The sequence below is a fragment of the Topomyia yanbarensis genome, chromosome 2, assembly GCF_030247195.1.
Source record: "Topomyia yanbarensis strain Yona2022 chromosome 2, ASM3024719v1, whole genome shotgun sequence".
Taxonomy (NCBI): domain Eukaryota; kingdom Metazoa; phylum Arthropoda; class Insecta; order Diptera; family Culicidae; genus Topomyia; species Topomyia yanbarensis.
Window position 1 is genome coordinate 287,537,134 of NC_080671.1, and position 26,321 is coordinate 287,563,454.

Here is a 26,321-nt window from a genome sequence, read left to right on the forward strand (position 1 = left end):
ATTATTCTACACTCAATAACTAACAAATTCCCTTGAACAGAATAAAATTTCAATAATAGTACCATTTTTCCGTGAAATTCAACTTACTTCTCTATATATTTTACAACTATTTGTAGAAATGTCAAAAAATTGATTACATAATTTTTCAATGGTTTTAACACTACCGAAACGAGAAAAAATGTTTGTGATACCAAAATAAAACAAAACAGAAACATCCTTCTGGTGTACAAGCCCGCGGAATGTGTCAATTAATTATTAACTAAGCGGAACATTTTACAAGCTTATTAACTAGAAATAATTAGAGGGAGTGGTTCAATTTTTTTAAGATTAAGGGAGACTAATTAGGGCTATTTTTATTTATTGGTACTGTTGGGCTTTTCTTAACGAGATTAAATATTGATCAACTAAAACTATAAGATAGGGGGTGCCTAAGTTTTGGGAAGATATTCAAGGGAAGAAGGTGAGGGGGGGGGGGGGGGGGTTAAGTCCTACATCTGTGTATCAGAGACACGGGAGAGAGTGTGGACAAGGCTGACAGGGGGGGATATAAACTGTTAGTTTCCGGCATCGAGAATCAACGGTCAGGATTACAGATTCGGACGGATGCATCATGTATTGTGACGCCGGGTGGTCTTCCTAGAGCCGGCAGGGGTTCCACCAGATGATTTCGTAGTACGGCTCAGATACGGATCAGCAACACACCGCATTGCGCGTGTGATGTTGTAGTGTAGGTCGCGTGTTGTTGGGTCATGCGACAGGTCTCGTCTTGGAGTCGCATCAGACCATCGTTGGGGTACGGTAGGCGGAAGGGGGCACTTCTGGGAATGATAAGATAAATGATTTAAATTTAAATTTGGATATTGATGGAACGTGTATATACGTGACATATAGAGGGGATCGCGAATATTATAGCAACTGATATATTCGAAGTATCTCGTAAGAGTCTTGCTATAAACAGCTCGAGTGTATTTCTAACCATAACGATTAATTGCTACTTGGTTTCCATTTGAAAACTTCGAAATTATTTACTAAATAATTGACACGATACACAAAACGTTACAATCTGGACACGCTGGACTATAATTTATCGTATTGAGAAAACATTTTAATTAGGAATAGAAATATCAAAATATTTTTTCCAAGGTTTTGCCCTGCTGAACGGCATTGTTTTACGTGCCTAAAAGTAAGTAAAATTTCACAAAAAGCAACGAAAAGCAATTAACTATTGACTACGATAACCGAATATGTATTACCGTTAGGGTGATCGCTACAGTAATAGATGCAACATGAAATTTTGAGATTGGTGTAATCTTATTCCATACTTTCAGCTCGTGGATTTGGAATGCGCGTTGTTGGTGGAAAAACTGGTACGGATGGTCGACTTTTTGCGTATATTGTTTGGACAGTCCCTGGTGGACCAGCTGAAAAGGGTGGTTTACAGCAGGGAGACAAGGTACAATAAGGAGGATGTGACCTAGAAATGCTAATAATTAGGTTTAATTTCAGATATTAGAATGGTGTGGAACATCTTTAGTCGATCGAAGCTTTGAAGAAGTATGTTCAATCATGGATAGAACCGGAGACATTATCGAGGTACTAGTTGAACATGCTACGGATTTCAGAATGTGTGATCTCTTAGATGACGGCACTTCAGGAAATTCTAGCAATCAAATGAAATCCAATACAGAAATGTCAAATCTTGGTCTAACATCAGGTGAGTTATCATTCTCTAATTTTTTTCTTAGAACAGGCCAAATTTTATGATCGATTTGTGATGCCACCCGATTTTTCTACGTACTATATCGAAGAAAGCATAAGTCTATCTTGAACCCCTCGGATTTTCAAAAGTTATGTTTTATTCTGAAACAACAAAATGATGCATCTTATTTATGCCTACATAGGAGGTTTGGGGGTCAGAGAATTTATTTTTGATATTTATTACTTATGTGTGGCATCAGAGGATATTTCATGCATATTCTGCCATTTTCGCTTCTTTTTCGAGAAAAAATGACACTTTTTTGGAAAGTTGAAATTTTTTTAGCTTTAGTTATTGCAATCCAATTATTACTAGCCGTTAAAAATTAAGATATACGATTTATTTTTTCCCTTATTTTTTAACGAATATTGAGTCAATTTTTAACTGGCATTGTACCGACATTTATTTAGCAAGTGACTGGAAGGGGTAAAGTATATATTAAGAGCCATAGTATTGGAGCCCGGGGTAGTTGGCGGTTGGGGCAAGTTGGCAGAATCCTCTTTTCTCCGTTTCTAATGGACATATACCGCCCTTCTCGACCCTCGAGTAATGTGAAACACATTTTACAATGCATTTTTGTTGCAAAACATTTTGCTTTGTAGAAGTTTTAGGCGATATTGTCTTTTTGAGCATACTATGCAAATTTTCTTAATTTCAAACATTTTGTGTTATTTAAGGTGATTTTCAATCTATTCCCTGAATGATAATATTTTCCGATAGTGCGCAAGAAGAGCTTTCAATATTCGTATATAAATATTACACCTATCCATAGACAAAAAAAATTTAAACAGTTTTGCCTTTCTCATATAAAGGAAGGTTATGCAATCACTGTAAAAACCGACTTCTGAACCGAGGTCCGGAGGGCCTAGTGTCATATACCATTCGATTCACTTCGTCGAGATAGGAAAATGCCTGTGTGTGTATGTGTGTGTGTCATTTAGACTCACAAATTTTTTTCAGAGATGGCTGAACCGATTTACACAAACTCAGTTTCATCTGAAAGGTATAACGCTCCCATAAGCTGCTATTGAAATTTTAATTAATCCGACTTCCGGTTCCGGAGCTACGGGTCGAAGAGCGCGGTCATACAGTAAATTCCCATATAAAATGGTACCACTACGATGTCCAAATGATGTAAAACATATTAAAATGGGTGCACTATTACTTAGATTTGCGGGTCTAGATCACTAATGATCAATTAAAGTAGCTTTGACCACATTATCCATCTATGACGATTCATGATGCTTCCGGGAAACTCACCAAGTTCGCATAAAAATAACATTGAACTCATGCTTAGCTTAATCAGTATTTTTTTGTTTAAAGTGTGTCAGTGTCGTCTTTCGTAGGATTCGTGCTAAGTTTGATAAGCATGTAGTAGACATTTCCACAATTATTTTGAACATAACCAACCAATAGTTTGGATAAATGAGAAAGGCGCAGTCGCACCACTAGGTGGATTAAAACAAGTTTTGCCTTTCTCATATAAAGAAAGGCTATGCAATCACTCCAAAAATCGATTTTCCAACCGAGGCCCTGATGGCCGAGTGTCATATCCCATTCGATTCAATTCGTCAAGATCGCAAAATGTCTGTGCGTATGTATGTGCGTATGTATGTGTGTCATGTCACTCAATTTGTGTCATGTCACTCACTTTTTTATGAGATGGCTGAACCGATTTGCACAAACTTAGTTTCACATGAACGGTATAACGCTCCCATAAGACGCTATTGATTTTTTAGTTGATCGGACTTTGGGTTCCGGAGTTACGTGCTGAAGAGTGCGGTCGCACAGCAAATTCCCACATAAACTGGTAACCCTATGATGTCCGAATGATGTAATACATATTCAAATACGTTCAATAGTACTTGATTTTGCGGGTCTAGATCACTGATGGCCAATCAAAATAGTTTTGACCACATTGGTCACCTATGACGGATCTCGATGCCCCCCGGGAACTGTTAAGTTACCAAGCTAATGTAATCTATTTTCCAGCAAACTCTTAACCGATTTTTACAAACTTGATTTCAAATGAAAGATATAATATATTTTTACAAACTTGATTTCAAATGAAAGATATAATACTCCCAATGACTGCTATTGAATTTCATTCAGTTCTGAGTTTTGGTTCCGGAGTTACAGGTTGGTTATTGCGGTCACCTAGTAATTTCTCATATAAACCGGTTCAATCGTAATATCTCAAAGGTTTAAATTCTATTGAATTGAATATCAAATTACTTCGATTCGCAGGCCTAGATCAATGATGGCGAATCAAAGATAATTAGAATATATTGTCCACTATCGATAATTCCGGAAGTCCCGGGGTTCCGGTCAAATTCTAGATCTAAAGCCACTTCGGTGATGACTGAACCAATTTTCACTAACCTAGTCCCAAATGGATGGTATAATATGAAGTTCGGTGTTGAACCCTCCATCTACTCCTCCACCTCCTACCTCTCAACCCCCCTTCCCCTTCTCTCACCCCCCCCCCATCCTCAGACCAACCTCCCTCCTGGATTCCCTTCATCAAACCAGTATATTAAAATAAGTTAGACGATTCCCGGTACATTCTCCCCCTCCCACTCATTATATCCCTTATCTTCTAAACCATGAAGTTAACATGAAGACAACATTGAACTCACGCTGATTAAGCTATATGAATATTATATTTTTGTTTCAAGTATGTCAGTGTCAGTGTCGACATGTTGCTTCTCAGGTTCGTGACAGTCGTGCAATTATATATGCTTATCAAGTGTGAAGAATGTAATAGACATTTCCACAATGTTATATTGAACGTAATGAGGCATTTAGTCATAGTTTAGATAAATGAGAAAGGCATAATTGCACCACTAGATGGATTAAAACAGGCTTTTTTATGAAATGGTTGGCTGGGGTTAATCGATGACGCACGCGGGGCAAGTTGGCGGTAATACTTACAATGCGAAAATAATCATCAAATATTTTCATTTCTGGAATTTATTCCAAAGTTCTAAAATCTTTTTCTTTTGTCTCTTGTCTTGTCGGCCAATCGCCTGAAGAATTTCGAAAATATGCTTTTGAATATGGAGTACGGCTCAAAGTCAAAATGCCGTGAAATAAAATGGCAAATGTCGGTAAATATACAATATTATTCGAAATTATTATTGTTTCATAAGAATCCCTGAACTGAATTTCCATTTGATTGCTTTTTTTCTGGCGTACACATACTTATTCTGGAGTATGTTGGCGGGTTTTCCGCATCCCATATTTTTGTATATAAAAGCAAAGACAATGTAGCAAACATTTTGATAAAATTCAGGGATGTTTCCAACAGTCTACTCTTTTTTGCAACCTGGCACGTAGCCAGAGGGGGTGGGGGGGGGGAGTTAGGAGGCTGAAGCCCTTCCCGAAACTTTAGAAGTTACCCCTGGACCGTTAAAATGCCTTGTACACTATTTTTGAATGTTATAACCTTGAATTTCTTGGGCGTCGTAACTTCCGAAGCTAATATTATGCCGTTGTTTAATATTTTAACTGTACTAAAGGCGGCTAGATTAATAGCACAAATGGTAAAAATTATTTCAACTTGATAAAGAAATAAATTCAGTGACTGGTAGGTCATGCTATCCGTTAAACGATACTTTTCGCGTAGCCGTTAAACATAGCTTGCGTATGTATAAGTTAAAAATCACACCTTTTGAGAAATTTTACCTTTGTACTTCTGACCATAAACTAACACGTTCTTACCTCAACAAAGGATAGAGAACCGATTGAACTATTCAATAATTGAATGTGATGATTGAACCTAGCGTTGACTCATCGTGTGGCTTACAAACCAAAATAATAATTTGCCAATCTATTTCACTCACATCCAAACATCATTCCTAAAAATAATGAAAGATTCACCGATTTAGAATGAACGGGAATCTATATAGTTCCGTACAGCTGCTTTCGGTTACACCACTGTAGAATTTATAAAAATCGATGTTCTATTTATTAATCTAAAATGGCTTTAGAATGTTAACAATGATATCCCAAAACATGGAAGACGAAAGTAATACATATATGTTCAAATTTTCAATTCTACCGCAATGCCTTTTATATCTTATATCTCGTGTGTACTGAAAACTTTAACCGCGTTTTTCTCGAAACCACTTTTTTTGAGCTGGCCGCAAAAGTAGCTCGAACAAATGATTTTTGAACACTTTGAAATTTTCACAGTATATTCAAAATTGATTTCTCCAGCGACGTACGTAGGATTTTTTATTGCTTAACTTTCTTTAATTAAAAAATTTGTGTCAATTTTTATGACATTTTTGGCATGCTCTACAGTGGTATAGCCCCTTAATAGAATATACACTGAAGTCTTTTTATGCGGTTTTTTATGCGACTTTTTTATGCGGATTTTCAAAGTTATGCGGTTTTTATGCGGATTTTTTCATGCGACTTTTTTATGCGGATTTTCAAAGTTATACGGTTTTCTTATGCGGATTTTTTTTATGCGGTTCCTATCCCCCGCATAAAAAAAATCTTCAGTGTATCCAAATTTTATTTTTTGATATCATGTCAAGTGAGAAATACATCATCAGCATTTTTACATTTCTTATAAAAGAAATATATAGAATTCGCTCGAACTTTCAAGATTATTTCCGAGGCCCGGGGGGCCGAGTCTTATATACCAATCGACTCAGCTCGACGATTTGGGACAATGTCTCTCTGTGTGTGTCTGTGTGTGTGTATGTAACGGACAAATTCTCATTCGTGTTTCTCAGCAATGATCCGATCTTATCCAAACTAATTTTAAATGAAAGAACTAAAAAACAGAAAGTACGCTATTAATTTGTTTTTGATTCTGATGTAGTTTCCAAGATATGAATGTTTGAATGCGTAAAAATGGCGTTTTTGCAGTTTTTTTGAATTATCTACCGAAATTGACAATATAGATTAACATAGATATAGATTGTTGAAATCGGACTATTATCAAAAGAGATATTTAACATTAAATGCGGACGACAGATTTTTATCATTTCCCATTGCCAGAAATATGACCAAAACATGTAATCTATTATTAACGCCAAAACGGCTTATTTTAGGTCAATAGTATCTTCGGAGAATTTAATGGAGCCAATATGCCCTTTCTTTTGGTATTGTGCTTTTGCTGATTAATCCCCCTATGAGTGAAATATTTTCACAAATTTTCTTGGAAGTGATTATATCGAAATGATGCCTTCAGCAAATTTGTAGCTCTTACTTTTGCGAATAACTTTACTGAAGACTTCAAATATCTATTTTGAATACTTTAAAAGTTATGGTTTGTTGTTTGTGGATTACTCTTTGTCGCCTATTTATTGTTCAATACACTAAAGTTTTTTTTTACGCGGTTTTTTTTGCGCGGTATTTTTTTACGCGGTTTTTTTTTACGCGGATTTTGAAATTTACGCGGTTTTCATTTACGCGGATTTTGAAATTTACGCGGTTTTCATTTACGCGGATTTTGAAATTTACGCGGTTTTCATTTACGCGGCTCGTATCCCCCGCGTAAAAAAAACCTGAGTGTATAGTAATAATCCATTGAAGTAAGCCAAACATTATTTCGATAAAACGAATTTTGTATTTCATTTTACTATCTACAACCGCTAGAAATAATCACCGAACACTTCCAAGTTGTCTGGAAGGAACTTGATACCTTATCAGTGCAAAAATGTTCATTTGTGCGAACCTTCTGACTGCAATTTTTCTAACTTATGACCATCGGATCGATCTGAAACATATCGGAAAATGAAAAGCGAAATAAATAACTCCAAGCAACGGCGTAGCCAAAAGAAGGTTTTGGGGTTTAACACCATACAACCCCCCCTCCACCACACCAAAAAAAAAATTGGATTGAAGTTGAAAATTTATTGATGCAGACTGATTTAATTCAATATTACAATAACATTCAATATTACGGCATGCTATGAACCAAGAGGTTTTCAGAAAGCGAACTGTCATGTAAAGCAAAATACTCGCCTGAGAAGGGAGTTCGGAAGACCCCCTCACGACCTCCGACCGCAGGACCGGGACGACTAAGCGGGTCGCTGGCTGGTAGCGCGACTGCGTCGGAGCGCTCAGGGGCTTCCGTAGTACTGTATAACGGGCGTCCCGGTGATGGCAGCGCAGCGTGAGTTTGTAGATGTGGTCTTGGTGATGGCAAGGAAATTATGCTTCGTTCAAGTAACGGCAAATTGCACGAACGTGTTGTACCCGATGGTACGCTAGAAACCGAGTGGTTTTCAGAAAGCGAACTGTCATATAAAGCAAAATACTCGCCTGAGAAGGGAGTTCGGAAGACACCCTCACGACCTCCGAACACAGGGCCGGGACGACTAAGCGGGTCGCTGGCTGGTAGCGCGACTGTGTCGGAGCGCTTGGGGGCTTCCGTAGTGCTGTATAACGGGCGTCCCGGCGATGGCAGTGACAAACAAAGTGCACCTTCATTTAATTGGTTCAAATCGTTCGAGAGCACGACCGGGTCAGAAGGGTGAAATTCCAGTCGACTGCTGTGCAGATGATCTTCGGTGACGGCGTCTAAACTGTTGTGTTCAGCAGCGGTCTGTAGTGGGAGGCGTTCTGAGCGAGCAGAAGCGATGCGGTCTAACTTTCCACTTAGACATTGAAGTTGTTTGCCAGGCAGGTTTGCAATGATGGTAGAATCAAACGAATTGTGTTTGTCGACATACTGCAATTGAGATTTGTTTTGAGGGTGTGCAGAATCTATAATTGCTTCGGAAGGACATATACCCTCCTTGGCTTTACCTGACACAGAAGGAGTCTCCGATTCGTCAGGTATGTTGATTGCCGAGGAAAATGAAGTTAGAAAGAGATTTTCCGGTATAGCGTTGAGCTACAGAGCACCACCAGATGAATTCCTCTCTGCAGCAATCCTGATAATTGGTCGTTGACTTGTTGAGTTATTCACAAATTCCCTAAAGTAAATGTTTTCTGGCCAGGTTTGTTTGGAGAGGGCCTTATCCCTATAAGATTTACGAACGCCGATCTTAAATGTTATATAGCTCAGAGATGTGACATCCTTGTCCTTAGGAACTAGACGAACTATCCTTGGTTGTATATCCTCGCCCAGGCCTTTTTTCACTAGGGTCGAAACTTCATCATCCGTCGTACTGGGGTCAAATGGTGACAAGTAGACCCATAACAGCTCCTCAGGTGGTGAGACTGTTTTTATCGTTTCAAACGCAGCCTTAGTTCCACGAATATTAGCGATTTTGGTTTTTAGCTGGTCATCTTCACGCTTGCGCTTAGGTGTATTTGGAACTGGATTATATCCAGCAATTCTATTCCAAGGCGTATTTACGGTTGGAGATAACGGTTTCGACTCAACTTTTACCGAGAGAGCGTTTTTCAAATCAGCAATGTCGTCCTTTAAGGATTTTAGAGAATTGTCGTCGGGAATTCGATTCTCGTAACAACGTGAAGACATTTTACGGAAGTAGTCGCTTGAAAAACAGGTCAGCGCAGCCGTTACACATCCAAAATAAGTTTCGTGGATGGGTTCCTAAGACTTCTCTAATATCATAATCTACTTTAACACATATCATATGGAACGAGTTTCCGCAGTACCCACGACAGATGATGCGGTCAGAGTCATTAACGACTTTCGAGCAGCTAGTGCAAACCATGCTTCCGAGAAATGGAATAACGCCTAGCGGGTATGCAAAAATCGTGTTTTGTACTTGCACGCGATGTATGTTGAGCAGATTCGAGCACTTGCCAACTTGTACGCAATGCCGGTTGAGCACTACTCGAGCAGAGATGTGTTGCTATTAACCAGCAGATGTCGCTTCGGACAGAGAAATCGGGCGTGCCGGCAGTGATGATGACAAGTGAAAAATATAGACACAGAATACCAGAATTTCGGATCACGATTTTTTCGAAAATCCACTCGCGAATCCCGAAAACTTCAACGTGAAAACACGACGACACACGGAAAACAGTAAACAAACAACAATCAAAGCTATCGTGGCGCACAAAACAACCGAAAAATAATTAAAAAACATTCAACTCTGTTGATGAGCGCGACAGCAGTGATCCCGAATATGTTTATAGCGTGTGGGTAAAATGAACATGTGCTGGTGGTAAAATGAACACCTTCTAGTGACCTGCAAAATGTTCTGTATGTATGCAATGCTTGGCGTTGAAAAGCAATTTCCGATCAATGCTGATGTCCCAGCGGCTCATGAGCATTGCATACACACAGGGCATTTTGTAGGCAAAAAAACTTGTCACGGAAAAATTAAATTTTCATGTAATACTAACCAATTTACAATTCTGTGACATGGAAACACATTTACAAACTTGGAGTTATCCATAGGTGTTTAAAATTTAAGGATCTGTTGGAGAACAGTGAAGATATAGCAACTTGAACTTAGCAATTAATTTTGAGGCTTGGTACTTAGAGCAGCAAGATGGTTCATATTACCCCCACTACAACATTTTACCCCCTAAGACATTTTATTTTATAACAGCCGTTCTGATTGAGCCGATTTGTCCTGATCCCTACTTATTGCTGTGAAATATCTGCAAGAATTTGATATTGTGAAAATGGTGTTACTGTAACACCATTTCCACAATAAAATTAAAATTTCACCACAAAAGACCTTATATTCTACATGCCGAATTTAACATCAGCGACAAACATGAATGCCGATTTTGGTTTTCATCATATTTATTTCACATTCGACAGCTTTTTATCAAAAGAAATTATTTCAATATCCTTTGAATACTTGGCAGGTCACGTTTCTGTGAAGTTTGTTCTAAATTTAACTAACATTGACTTGATTTGGCTACCGGTTCGGGATACGATACCATATTCATATTTATATGAGCGAATAGTTTCAAGAACATTGTTGATAGTTTTTAATTCAACGATTGCATTATCCCCAAAAAAATTCATATATTTGCTGTTCTCAATTCTATTTTGCAAATTACGCATATTCTTACACCAGAATCATTGTTCTTGCGGACAGAGTCCGAAAAATTCGCGAAAGCGCCAAAAAAGCTGAAACACGGCAATCGAACGGGTTGGAATAAAAAAAGCATGATGACGACTCAATAGTACAATTTGATACATATTTTATTTCCGTTAAATGCGAAAATAGTGGTGGCAATCTAGTGGATGAAGATTAATCAAAGTGGTATATAATCGGGTTTTTTTCCTATTTTCCCGAAATATACTCGTCCAATTCTAATGAAACGAGTACCCGCCGTCTTTCGCTTCCCCTGGACGGAAATTACTGGTTTTGACCAACTAAACTAACTAATTCTAGGAAAATCTGCAGAATTTTTCTTAGTGGCAACTGTCTAATTTATCTAATTTGACGCTCCAGTATCCTCATTTTCAGAACTGTCTTGAGCGTTATTCTGTGAGAAAATGGACAAGTGTCAATGGCTGCGGTTCATGAGCATCAATGGAGGTTAGTGTCATTAGCCAAAATTTCATCTTAACTGAAACGTGGTTGAGAAAGGACAATTCTTCGAATGTGAAGTTATGATCGCCTGCGTTTTTCCCTAGATGTTGATACACTCTTTTGATTGCGGAATCCCAGAGTCAATCGTGTTATGATTACTGAATTGGTATCAAGTTTCATTTTATACTCTTATCTGTCATGAAGTTGACGTTCTGTTTGATGTGGTATGCGGAGTTTTCTGAGGCGGTAGAGTTCGTGGAGGCAAACCTAACACCGGTGCGATATCTGAGAATATCTTGGCTGGAAGTCCGTTGCAACTGGAGAAGCTAGTGGAAGATGCCGATATTGTGGCTGGGATCTTTCTTCCAGATAAACTGATTTTATTGATAAACGGACGAATAGGGTCGTGTACCGATTGCACACCACCACACCTCGTGCTCTGCGCCCTCTGCTCACCGGACCACCATAATCATCGGTAACTAGAAACGACGGATGTGACTGGACGTGACCTCCTACAATCCAACCCCGCTTCGAAATACTTCTAGCAGTCTGCAATAATGATACATGATATGATCACGAAGCAGTACGTAAAAGGTTAGAATTGAGTGACGCTGTAGTAATAGAGGATGCTTTGTATCGTAGTGTAAATCAGATTCCTCAATCTTCCCGCCAACCTAAGAAGTCCCCTTCCGTCCAAGAATTCGGTTGGAACAATTTACTTCAACGTTTAACATCTCTGTCTTGCTGCAAATACTGCAGGTCATCCTGATGGTATAGCTAATGAACGCACAAAATTCTATGGCTGTTAGTGTTACTGTTTTCCATGAGTGTTGACAGCAGAAGTGTAGCACGTGGATTGGATGTAATTTCTGGAGAATGTTTTGTCGTACTTGCCATTCATCAGGCCATTTAGATTCTCTGCTAAATTGAGCCATTCTGCTTCGAACTCTATTCGGATATTTCCCAGCGGTAAATTTCAACCACCGTTTTAGAGAGCCATTCAGCTCCAAGCTCTGTCGCAATCTACTCGAATATTCCCCGTTGGTGAATCCACCCCTGATTGAAGGTTCCTCGGTGACGGAATTTCTCACGATATCGATGTCTGTTTCGAGGCTCCCAGCTTTGTGACGATGTACTCAGGCTAGTCCCCGGCGGTGGATCTAGCCAATACCTTAGTGGCCGATAGGGTGCACTTATTCTAACTATCAGCTCTGGTCACTAGTTTGCTAGTATATGAGGGACTACTCTACTGATTGTATTCCACATCTTTGCTTCTTTGCGCATATATTGTAAGTCATTCTCTGCGCAAAGAGCCAGAAACTCGTCTCGCACTTCCTCGATGCTGGTACACGGGCTCGGGTGATTTCTCCGCACTCTCTTACTCCGGGCAGCAGAGTGAAGGCGCGTGATCGAACCCATGCAAATATTTGCTAAAGCAACCGTAAATTGCTAGAGACGGCGTTAAATAAATGTGTATCTCTGCCTGCTTTCTGTACCCCTACAATATAAAACTCTAGATTTTTGGCTCAAATGGCACGTTCTCCGTATGTAGTCGGGGATTCATGCTTGACCGTGTCTTCTTATCATTTCCTGAGCGGAAGGAAAATAGAAGGAGGAGGGAGGAGAGGGAATTGGAAGTAAGTAAGCCTAAAGGTCTTTACCACATTGGATAAGTAACTTTAGTATGTTACTATGTTTTTATTGCCGCAAGACTCTGCTGTATCGATTTTGTTGGCTATTTTCGGCAAATTTAAGACTAAGAGAAACCAAAGCAATGAAAATTGAAAGACGGATAGTTATTCTAGAGCGAATTAGCTATAAACAGAACAGAAAACTAGGACTAGGCAGGCTCATATGGACATAATCGAAAGGAAATTTGAAGAATCCTTTGCCTTCTGATAAGTAGGAGTTGCACCCAAGACTACAGCAAGGTCATTAATAGAACATAACTCATCATCAAGTTTTACCACCGACGCCGACGGTTTGAGGTTTTTCGAACTCACTGGGCGCGGTTATTCTAGAAACGCCTTTGTTTAGTGACACGTTTGTAAATTTTTCCCATAATTGCGAGGCTCGAAAGAAGCTCAGGGTCGTATTTTTCGCTTATCCAACTTGTCGAAATTGGCAAGGATGGCTCAGCACCAACGAACTCAATCACCGCATCTGCCTTGGTGAATTCGTCGGGCAATTCATTTCCAGTAATACCAGAATGTCCGGGCACCAAGACAAGGTAGATAGTGTTACCAATACTTAGGTCTTCGATTATGGTTCGGCACGCGATCACTTGCTTGGACCGTGATTTGTCTAAGCTAAGGCCTTCATTGCAGCTTGACTATCGGAGCAGAAGTATATAATTTCGCCGGAGAAGTTCTGTTGAAGTGACGATTGTACCCCGCACATAATCGCAAGTATTTCTGCTCGGAATACAGTAAAGTATCTACCTAGTGAGTGAGATTGTTCCATTCTCATTTCACGACAGTACCAGTACGTCCTTCCATCAGAGAACTGTCAGTGTAACAGACCACTTGCGTTTGTTGTTGTCTTTCCATATAGCCAGACAACCACTCCTCTCCCTCTCTCTCTCTCTCTCTCTCTCTCTCTCTCTCTCTCTCTCTCTCTCTCTCTCTCTCTCTCTCTCTCTCTCTCTCTCTCTCTCTCTCTCTCTCTCTCTCTCTCTCTCTCTCTCTCTCTCTCTCTCTCTCTCTCTCTCTCTCTCTCTCTCGAGAGAGAGAGAGAGAGAGAGAGAGAGAATCTTCACATGGAATGTCCTGTAAGGAAAACTACATGTGAGTGTAATATCGCTAGGAGCAAGAATATCTGCACCCCATGTTACTATTAGCGACCACAATTGTGTATGACTGGTAGCAACATCAATATGGTTTCTGTTCCAAAGCCCACTACTCTGCAGTCTGTATGCACATGATAGTGCTTCTTGTTTGAGGTGTATGTGTAATGATGTGAAATTTAGAAGGGCCTCAAGGGCAGCAGTCGAAGTTGTGGCGAAAGCATCAGTCAACGCCATGAGCGCCATTCTTTGCAGATGATTTAGCTTTGACTGGATCGTCATCACCTCTCCCCTCTGCCACCACATAAGCCATATGACAGTATTGGACGTACAATTGTCGTGTAAATCCAATAGATGTGTTTACTGCCCATAAAAGCATAAGAGTTCTATATGGATTTTTGTCGAAAATGAGTTATCTGTTAGATTGTATTCTGAATCACCACTGAATCACAATGCACAAATAAGATTACCATGTTTGTTTAGATAACATCGATAAAATACCAAAACATGGTTGTCCTATCCATAAGGATCAATGAGCATGTAAATCTTCAATAGCATTTTTCTCGGCTTGCTGTATTGTGACTGCACAGATATCGCGAGTTGGGAGCTTCGATGTGACACACACGTAAATAGACTTATTTGCAAGAATGCAAGCAAGAGACATTTCACGTGGATTAGTCATGCGTGCCTTTTTGTAAGCAATGAAGACAATGTTAGGCCACTTTCCAACATAAAAGGTTCCATTATGGAAGTACGGTTCTTGAACCAATGCTATGGAAGTTTTATCTTACTGCATAAGCCGAGATAGATTCATAGTTGCACATTTATGCTGGAGATTGATTTGTGCTATTCTAACCAGTGTTGATTACAAAACTGTACATTTTATTTCCAACATATATTGCATAACAACTAGAGGACACCAAGCAAATTAGGATGTAAACGCATGTAGCGAGCCACATCAGGTTTATTTGGGACACGATCATTTGTTTCCCACGATTAGCAATGAAAATATTGGTCCATAACACAATAAGCTAGAAATTTTCAAAATGCTCCGTACGCGACTGGCATGTTTTGGATCCTCCAGCCATCAAGTCCTCCTTGACTTTGGCACTCCTGTATTCAGTCGCCTCCCACGAAATGGAAGCAGGAACATGAAACATGCCCAGAAACACCAGGATTACATTTTTCAATATTATGTAGATTCCATCGGAACCGGGAGCTTTCTTCACTTTTAGACTCTTCGCCATTGCCAGCAGTTTGACAATGGAGACTTGCATATCTTCAGCGGTTTCTGCTTCTGCTTTCCGTCTACTGACAGGGGCCATGTGTTTGGGTTGTGCTCCGGGACTAGAGCCTCTACGACAACTTTCAGCCTATTTGGGGACATTCCAACAGGTTTCGACGGTCGCTTAATCGTCGCCGTCAAGAATTGATAAACTCAAGTGCTGGCGCCAGTTTCTCGGCATAGCACTTTGTAGCAGTTTGATTTTTGTTACCTTTACCTACCGTTTTGAGAGCGTTTTTGTGTGTAGGGTTCAATACAATTCGTGCCTCTCTATTTGGTTCGGTTTTGGCACGTTGAACGCGATAGGCAGCCCGGAGAGTGTTTAAAGTCTGGAGGAAGAGTATGCTGAACGCTCTCTGCTCATTAGCTCCAGTTTATTGGACATTGTTGTATCACATGCGTTAACGTTTCGGTCAGCTTGTCTGCACCTATGTTCTAAACACTTCTTGTCGAAGTGTTTACTAGTATTCCATTTCCTCTCGACAGTTCTCGGCCACCCTATTGCCGAAGGGTTCCGTTGTACTGATTTAGATGAAACCCTAGCTTCCCTTGGCGTCCCACAGTCACCTTCCATACAAAAGTCGGGAAAAAAAACCTCAAAAGTGGCCCGAATTTGATGAACATTTCACATTAGGGTAATTTTGTGGCGCTGAATTCATATTTGATGTAATTTTTTTTATTTTTTGCCCAAAAATTTTGGCGCTTAGGGTGGTTCGAAAATTTAACATTTACGAATATAATGTGCACTATATATGAAAATTCATATTCAAAAAACGTGATATAGTGAATTTTTAGTAGAATACACATTATTTCAATTGTTGATAATGCTGGGGACATTTATAAATTATATTATTTACCCTGGGTAACCAAACACTATCATGCGTCTCCTTTAGACATATTATGAAAAATCATCATTTTTCATACCTCGGGTCAGAAAGGGACAAAAGAAGACATTCATGTTCGGAAAGTACACCAATTTTCAAATATCATTAACTACAAGCGATCTTTCCGAACTGTTTCAAAAAAAGTATAGCCACTTTGAACATAATAATTTTAATTTAATGCACGATTCATCATTTGTTCTTCACGTTTGAGCGAGAATAAAGGCTTGTAACGACTAAATCGAATGGCGAGCATAAGTCCAGCAAATAACCTTTCAAATGGAATCAGTTCGATCCTAATCGGAATCCCAGCTAAAAAGATATGTTCATTTGAATAACACAGGTTTGAATACAGTTTTTTTTTCTAAAATTGTTCATCTATTTCACCTTTGAAGTTCTGTAAAAAATCTATCTTTCGTCCTCAACACTTAATATTTTGATAAGACTCTATTCAACCTGTTTACAAACAAATAAAAATATTAAATCTTGAAAAACCCAAAATAAAAGGTTTTGTCCGGCTAGGCGACACTGTGCGTCCTAGTGGTTTATCACCGCTTGTTTCCAGTGCGGGCACCCGGTGCTGCTTTCGTTGCTGCGGCAGTTACAGTTGCATTTACTGTTGCACTTGGTCGTTTTGTTGGATCTACGACTTTGCGAACGAATTCACCACACTTGCTCCGTTATTATTTTCCCCATTTTTATTGTTTTTATTATTTTTGTTGATTGGGTTGCTGTGTCGGCAAATTAGATACATCTATCAGAAGGTATCCCATCTCCAGATGTCAAAACAATATCCAGCGAATGTATCAAGTTAGGTAGCATCAAACTATAAACCACATCACACTCGCAATAAATTTATCAGTTCTTATGAAACCGTTTAGCCACTCAGTTCAAATATACCTACCTAAAGTTGCAATCGTGACACACAGCATTCTTCTTCATCCTAACGCGACCAAGCACAGAATTACATAGAATTTTCCACTACAAAGAATCAAATTTGAAACTTTCCTTCAGAAAATAATTAAATTGGAACAGTTTTCCATGCAGTCTACACCCGAGAACATAACATTGCACTTTGGTTTGTGCATCTCCCAGCTGTCGAAAAGAGTGTCCCGGTGCGAACATTTTTCTGGTTTTTCAAGCCAGACATCAAATCGGGGTCGATCAGGCGATCTAAATTATCACCACCGTTCAACCGAGCGGACCGGCCAAGCAGCCAAACGCGATTGGCAGAATATTTTTCTGATAAAGGTTGGTCCGGTTGTGGGTGAATTCTTGAAACCGTGTGTCAAGAGAAAATGAAATTGTGAGCGGTCAAAATTACGCAACGTGTCGGACATTATATGGACAAATTAGTCCAGACGTAAATAAAAAACCTGTTTTAATCCACCTAGCGGTGCAATTGTGCCTTTCTCATTTCTCTAAGCTATGGCACGTAGGGTTCGTCGCGGTTGCGGTATTTACCGCAACCGCGCGGTATTTACCGCACCCGCACCGCAAAATCTGCGGTGCGGTAAGACACTTTTTCTTGCGGATGCGGTGCGGGAAATGAGCATTTACCGCGCGGTATTACCGCAACCGCACTTAAAAAAATAATTGATAAGTCTGCAGTCTGCATTAAAAAGTGAATTAAAACTTTGACTTTTACCATTTAAGAATGAATGCTGTCGGAGCCGACTCCATAGGTCATTAAATTGACTTTACGCTTGTCCGGACATGCCGCAGACTCAGGTGATTCGCATTTAATGCCAAAAGATCCTGACTCCTGCGCTGCAGAAGACAAAAAGCTAAGTAACCGGGAAACTCTAAGCTTGTTCATTGACCCTACTCCACGCTTTTCTAAACTTTCTTACTTCAAATCCTTGCTCTCATAACAGTTTTTGCAACCGGCCGAGACGGTTGTGCCTCCAGGTGGAAGGTTTTGTTCTCGAGAGAGTGACGGAGTGCGAGACGCTGTATGCGTTTTTGTGGGAGAGAGAGAGAGAGAGAGAGAGAGAGACCAGTTTGTTAAGTGTGAGTCGACAGTTGATACGTCGGAGGCGTGGTCAACGGCATCCTCGACAAGTGGTGTTTTGACAGCAAACCGCGGGTAGACGAATTTGCCTACCGCGGTGGCAGAAATCGACAGTGATCGTGCCTGTACACACAGAAAAAATATATTGTATTAGTGTCGTCGGGCAATTCTAATCGACGAGAGGGGAAGCGTCACAGGTAGACCCATTTGCTCTATTCGTCTACCGCAGAAGTGGTACGACGAATAAGGAAAACAAGTGGCACCGAAAAGTGCCGCATCGACAGTGGGATTTTCGCAGCAAGCCACAGGTAGCCACATTTGTTTACCGCGGCGGTGGAAACGGAGAGAGCGCGCTTGTGGTGGTGATACCGACGAGCAGCTTAACCGGAGAGAGTTTTGAAGTGTTGCAGGTAGGCCTATTTCTCTACTGAAGAAGCAACGCGACGAAGAAGGACAGCAAGTGTCACATTGTCAAACAACGGGCACCGAGTTTACAACGTAACACATGAGGTGTGTTCTACAGGTATAACAGGTATATTTTTCATTCCTTTTTGTGATAGTTTTTCTTGCTAGGTAAAATGGATGAAGAGATGGGAGAACGAGTAACAGACCCTCCCCCTAAGCCTTATGCTGAAAATGTAAATCCGACTAGAATTAAAATTTACCCAGAGTCGTCAACGGGACCATGGATTGTATTTATTAGGCGTAAAGTAAAGGCGCTAAATATTATTCAAATTTCTAAAGATTTGACTTCGCGATTCTCGGATGTAAAAGAGATCGTCAAAGTCAATAAAGATAAAATACGCATTGTCGTTGGTAGTCTCAAACAAGCCAATGCAATTGCTTCTTGCGAGCTTTTTACGCGTGAGTATAGAGCGTATATTCCTTCAAAGGAAATTGAAATTGATGGGGTCATCACAGAATCGAGTTTGACTGTTGATGACATAATTAAGCATGGGGTTGGTCGTTTCAAAGACACCATACTTAAAGACGTAAAAATACTTGAATGCAAGCAATTGCATTCAGTATCACACGAAGGAGATAAAAAAGTTTATCGACTGTCTGACTCATTTCGAGTGACTTTCGCTGGGTCTGCGCTGCCCAACTATGTCATTATCGATAAGATTCGTCTCCCTGTTCGCCTTTTTATCCCTCGTGTAATGAATTGCCTTAATTGCAAACAGCTTGGCCACACAGCCACTTACTGTTCCAATAAGGCACGGTGTGGCAAATGTGGGGGTTCTCATCAAGAGGATACATGCAATGAAAATTCAGAAAAATGTTTAATGTGCGGAGAAAACTCACATGAGCTCCCTGTATGCCCCATTTATAAATTGCGTGAGGATAAAATTAAACGATCCTTGAAGGAGAGGTCTAAGCGCTCCTATGCAGAAATGTTGAAAAATGCTACCCCTAAACCCATTTTCTTAGAAAACACTTACACATCTCTATTTTCGGAACAGTCTGACTCTGACGGAGCGTGCGAAGGTACATCATTTGTTTTACCCGGAAATTCCAGAAAAAGAAAACAGTCTTCTTTTCCCAAGCTGCCAAGAAAGGGCCTTAAAATTTCTCCACCAATAGATAAACTGCGCCCAAAACCGAAAAATTCCGATTCAAAACCGAAATCAATTCCGCCCGGTTTTGGGAACGTACAATCCAAACAGAACACCATTACTGGAAATAATAAAATTTCGACTTCCTCTGAGCCTCAGCCGGGGGTAGGATTATTGAAATTTTCTGAAATTGTTGATTGGATTTTTAAAGCATTCAATATTTCTGAACCACTAAAGAGTATACTTTCAGCTTTCCTCCCAACAATTAGAACATTTTTAGAGCAGCTGATTGCTCAATGGCCCATCCTTGCAGCGATTGTATCTTTCAATGGGTAATTCACCTCCTCCAATGAAAGATTCCATCACTGTTTTACAGTGGAATTGCAGAAGTATCATACCTAAAATTGATTCCTTAAAAATTTTACTGCATAATTTAAAATGCGATGCTTTTGCTCTATGTGAAACATGGCTTACCTCAAACATTAATTTCAACTTAAATGATTTCAACATTATTCGCCTAGACCGAGACACCCCGTATGGGGGAGTGCTTCTAGGAATTAAAAAGTGCTATTCTTTCTATAGAATTAACATCCCCTTGTTTGCGAGCATTGAGGCTGTAGCTGTCCAAACGAACATTAAAGGCAAAGACATGTCTATCGCTTCTATATATATACCTCCCAAAGTTCAAATTGGACAACGTCAAATTTTTGAGGTAGTGGAATCCATGGCTGCTCCGCGTCTGATACTGGGAGACTTCAACTCGCACGGAGTATTGTGGGGTTCCCTCTACAATGATAATCGATCCTCTTTGATATACAATGTGTGTGACGAATTTAATATGACAGTTTTAAATACTGGCGAAACAACACGCATCCCCAGACCTCCTGCACGTCCAAGTGCATTAGATCTGTCTCTGTGCTCGACATCACTTCGGTTAGATTGCACGTGGAAGGTTGTACCTGATCCTCACGGTAGCGATCATTTGCCAATCGTTGTTTCAATTAACAGTGAATTAGGCCTTACGAATTCAATCAATGTTCCTTATGACTTAACACGAAATATTGATTGGAAAACATACGTAACATTAATTTCCACTTCTCTTGCTTCGACAGAAGAGCTACCCCCTACCGAAGAATATGAATTCTTAGCGGGTTTAATTATTGAAGCAGCAGAACAAGCCCAAACGAAATGCAATCCTGGAATGACAATAAATAGACGCCCCCCTAATCCTTGGTGGGACAAAGAGTGCTCTGATGCATATGAAGCTAAACAAGTTGCCTACAAAGAAATTATGAAACAGAAAGGGGGTATACGTGAGAACTTTGAAAATTATTTCATTTTGCAAAACAAATTTGACAGTATACGTCGTGCCAAAAAGTCTAGTTATTGGAGACGCTTCGTTGATGGCTTGTCAAGAGAAACATCAATGAGTACTCTTTGGAACACAGCCAGAAGAATGAGGAATCGAAACGTGACTAATGAAAGCGAAGCTTTTTCGAATCGTTGGATATTTAATTTCGCCAAGAAAATTTGTCCCGATTCTGCACCTGCGCAGAAAATCACTCGCGATGCCCCCACAAGTAACGATTTCATAGATTCGCCTTTGACAATGATGGAATTCTCAATTGCACTCCTCTCATGCAACAATAATGCTCCGGGACTAGACAGAATTAAATTCAACTTGGTGAAGAATCTGCCTGACCTAGCAAAAAGACGCTTGTTGAATTTATTCAATAAGCTTCTTGAGCAGAACATTGTGCCGCACGACTGGAGACAAGTGAGAGTTATCGCTATTCCAAAACCGGGAAAGCCAGCCTCCGATCATAACTCGTATCGACCGATTGCAATGCTATCCTGTATCAGGAAATTGTTGGAAAAAATTATCCTACGACGTCTCGACAATTGGGTTGAGGCGAACGGCTTGCTATCAGATACCCAGTTTGGTTTTCGGAGGGGAAAGGGAACGAATGATTGTCTGGCGCTACTTTCGTCAGAAATCCAACTCGCTTACGCAAAAAAAGAACAAATGGCGTCTGTGTTCTTAGACATAAAAGGAGCATTCGACTCAGTCTCCATTGATGTTCTCTCGGAGAAGCTACATCAATGTGGTCTTTCACCGATATTAAATAATTATTTATACAATTTATTGTCAGAAAAGCACATGCATTTTTCATATGGCGATTTGGCGACACTCAGAATAAGTTACATGGGCCTCCCACAAGGCTCTTGTCTAAGCCCCCTTCTCTATAATTTTTACGTGAATGACATTGATAATTGTATTGTCAGCCCATGCACTTTAAGACAACTTGCAGATGATGGGGTGGTTTCTGCCACAGGACCAAAAGCTATAAATTTACAACAACCATTGCAAGATAGCTTGGATAATTTATCAATTTGGGCTTTAAAGCTGGGCATCGATTTCTCTACGGAGAAAACAGAGTTGGTCGTTTTCTCAAGGAAGCATGATCCAGCGCAGCTTCAGCTTCAGTTGGTTGGTAGAACGATAGCCCAAGTCCTGACTTTTAAATACCTTGGAATTTGGTTCGATTCTAAAGGCACATGGGGAGGCCACATTAGGTATCTAATAACGAAATGCCAACAAAGGATAAATTTTCTGCGAACAATAACTGGATCATGGTGGGGTTCTCATCCAAGTGACATGATAAGATTGTATCAAACAACAATACTTTCAGTAATGGAATATGGGTGCATCTGTTTCCGTTCAGCTGCGAACACTCACATTATTAAACTGGAACGGATACAGTATCGCTGTTTACGAATTGCCTTAGGTTGCATGCAGTCGACCCATACAATGAGTCTTGAAGTACTAGCGGGAGTTCTTCCTTTAAAAGACCGATTCTGGGATCTCTCTTCTCGTTTACTTATTCGATGTGAGGTTATGAACCCACTGGTAATTGAAAATTTTGAAAGACTTGTCGAGCTTCAACCCCAAACCAGATTCATGACAGTGTATTTCAATCACATGTCACAAGAAATAACGCCTGCTAGGTATGTTCACACATACGTCAATATACTAGATATTCCTGAATCCACTTTATTCTTCGACACGTCCATGCAAGCAGAGATTCGTGGAATTCCGGATCATCTACGCTCGCGGGAGATCCCTAAAATATTCACAAGTAAATATCAACACATAGACTGCCTTAAAATGTTTTACACTGATGGGTCACGAATCAGTGAGGCTACTGGTTTCGGTATTTTCAACAATAATTTTTCAATTTCTCTCAAACTTGCAGAACCCGCCTCTGTTTATATAGCGGAACTAGCAGCAGTTCACTATAGTTTTCAAATAATTAATACCTTACCCCCGAACCATTACTTTATCCTCACTGATAGTCTCAGCACAATTGCAGCTCTACGCTCAAAGAGGATTGATAATCACGATCCATTCTTTTTAGGGAAGATACGAGAATCTCTGAGTAACCTGACAAGAAAATGTTATAAATTTACCCTAGTGTGGCTCCCCGCCCATTGCTCTATTGCGGGCAATGAGAAAGCTGATAATTTAGCCAAGATTGGTGCACTAGATGGTGAAATATATGAAAGACCCATCGCTTACAATGAATTTTATAGCGCTTCTCGACAGAGGACACTTGCTAGTTGGCAAACATCTTGGGACAATGGAGATATGGGACGATGGCTACACTCAATTATCCCTAAAGTATCAACGAAGGCATGGTTCAAAGGATTGGATGTAAGTCGGGACTTCATCCGTGTGATGTCTAGGCTCATGTCCAATCATTATACTTTAGATGCGCATCTCCGTCGTATTGGGCTCGCTGAGGGTAATCATTGTGCTTGTGGAGAAGGTTACCACGACATTGAGCATGTTGTTTGGTCCTGCACTGAATATCGTGAAGCCAGATCACAATTAGTAGATTCTTTACAAGTCCGAGGAAGACCAATCCATGTTCCTGTTAGAGACATCCTGGCGTATCGCGATCCTCTATACATGGAACTTATCTATCATTTTCTAAAAACAGCGTCTGTCAAAATTTAATTAAATTCATCTCCTCATACTCTCATCCAAGGCTAATCATTCACCAATTAAAGTGTCCTAGAATATTTAGTTATTAAATTTAGACAATAACAGAAAAAAAGTAAATAAATACACCCGAAAATACTAGATCATTATGAAATACAACAATGTAAGGAAAAAAGCAAACAATAAAGTGATTTCAGTGTTAGTTTTAGACAAAGTACTAGTATAGTTAAAATTAGTCTTAAGGATTTTTGTAACGTGCTATGTAAAAAAAGAAACTGGCGTAAAAAGCTTTTGCAAATGCCGTGTCAAATAAACGTATAGAAAAAAAGAAAAAAAAATCCTTGCTCTTCCTTGAGTACTGAGGCTCTTAATATTTGAAAAATACTTCACCTTCCAGTCCCTTGCTAATTATATGTCGTTACAATATAAAAAAGGAAAAAGATTGACTCACTATAAGTCGTTAATAAAAAAAGGACTTTTAAAAATTTACAAGCGAACCTTTTCAAATATATAAAATGCACAATACAATCATTGAAAAACAATTGAATTGCACTATCAAATCCAATTTAAAAATGCATCATTTCTCCCGATTCCTCTTGACAATCGTCGAATTATGAATCGTTTACGATGACATTTTCTCAACTGTGAATTTTGATTAAATTGGAGAACTTTTGATTAATTTGGAGAAGTTAAAAGTTTTCCTATTGATTGCTGCGGAAGAACGTTTTTGTATGTATAATGATGAAATACATGTAGGGTTCGCAGTACCGACCCTTTTTGTCGAGAACCGGTACTACGGTACTGAAGCCCTTTTTTAAATTCGAAAAGAGCTTCAAAATGAAATTGAATGCTGAAACTGATGACCTTATTCTCAGATGATTGATTTGTGCTGATCAAAAAACATATTTATTGTTTTTAATTGATTCGGAATGGCATGACTCATTTCAGCAGAAAATATTTTTCGTATGCGGCACCTTCTTTTATTTCGAAATCTAGGCCACTATGAAATCAATAACTGCTAAGCGGTGCGACTTTTATCGACTTTAATAGATGGTAAAAGTAAGAAACACTATTAATAACAGTAAATCAAAGCGAGGATGGCAGTTACTCCGAGCAGGTTGCTCGCTTTTCCTCTCTTGATTTGCTGTAAATTGGTTTCGACCTGCATACCAAGGCTCTTTGCTTTCCTGTAAACTATGGAGTTTTGCTGAATTTTCCTATCACTAATAATCACAAATCGCCCCATTTGGAGTAGCTCACCAAGTTTAAAATTGTTAGCTGCTAAATCGCTGTTCTTTATTTTATAAATAAAGGTTTAAGAGCACACCAAAGACATGATTTAGACCATAGTCTTATTACGTGCCACCCAGTAAAAAATGGAAACCAATCAGAATGTCGCTAATAAAAAAAAATCATAGCAAATTTTTACGTCTCTTACGCTAGATGTGAATATTATGAAATTTAGTACAAGATCGTTAAAATTTAATAATAACAATATAAAGAATTTAAACATTCCGTTCAGTACAACGGGAGCTAGTAATGTTTAACTTATAGAAGGTAATTAATATAATTAAAAGTCATCTTGCAGACCGATATTTTGAAACATGTCCCCCTAGAGAATCCACATATTTTTCATAAAAAATTGTATGGTACCGAAAATATCGGTACTGGCTTTTCTTCAGTACCGGTATTAAGGTACCAAAAATGGATCGGTATTCCCGGGATTTTCGGTACTGGTATTACCGGTACCACAACCTTAAGTACAGCTACATTTCATATGACTTCAGTGCTATGCTAAGATTTACCTTGTTTCGAAAGTATTTATCTCAAAATGTACGGAATTTTATTAATAAAACTTGCAAAGTGTCAACTTTTTTAATTTTTTAATAAATGTTACATTCTGAGGAGTCCGTCAAAGTTAATGTACGTGTAAATAAGAGTAATATTTTATTATATTTGGTTATTCAAAAAAAAAATAATTTTTCAACACATTTTTCAAAAATACAGAATTTTACCGCATTTACCGCATTACCGCGCGGTGCGGTGCGGTAAATGCAGTGCGGTTGCGGTAAGCGGTGCGGTTTTATTATTTTTTTGCGGTTGCGGTGCGGACTATCCATTTACCGCCCACATCCGCACCGCGACGAACCCTAATGGCACGGAGGCTTTTTATGTTCAACATAATTGTGGAAATGTCCATTACATTCTTAGTACACTTTGCACTTATACACAATGGCATGCCAGCCACGAACTTGATGAGCAACGTGTCGACGGTGAAACACTTGAAACAAAAAAATATCATACTTCATTAGCCTAATCAGCATTAGATCAATGTTATCTGCTTGCTAACTCATTTTGTCATGCGGGGGTGGGTATGTGAGGAGGGCGAAAGTCCCATGAACGAACGACTCCCCAGCTTAAATTGGTATGCTTTGTGATATAGTGGTGGTTTAAAGATGATGGGGTTGAAAGGGAGGAGTATGAGGGCTGGATGGGGTGGTGGTCTGAGGGGTGATTTAAGGAGATTTTTAAAGGAGGGGAGTGAACAGTAGAGGGGGGATGTAACCCCTCTCCGTAAACCATCAACTACGCCCCTGT

At 39.6% G+C, this 26,321-nt stretch overlaps 1 protein-coding gene across 1 annotated transcript in view; it reads left to right on the forward strand.

Moving 5' to 3' along the window:
* LOC131678626 (regulating synaptic membrane exocytosis protein 2) overlaps positions 1 to 26,321 on the forward strand; it is a 978,270-nt gene that overhangs the window by 174,065 nt on the left and 777,884 nt on the right. The window contains exons 4-5 of the mRNA XM_058958857.1: positions 1,329 to 1,453; positions 1,507 to 1,714. Of these exons, the coding sequence (XP_058814840.1) occupies positions 1,329 to 1,453; positions 1,507 to 1,714 (333 nt within the window). The remainder of the gene's footprint in view (positions 1 to 1,328; positions 1,454 to 1,506; positions 1,715 to 26,321) is intronic.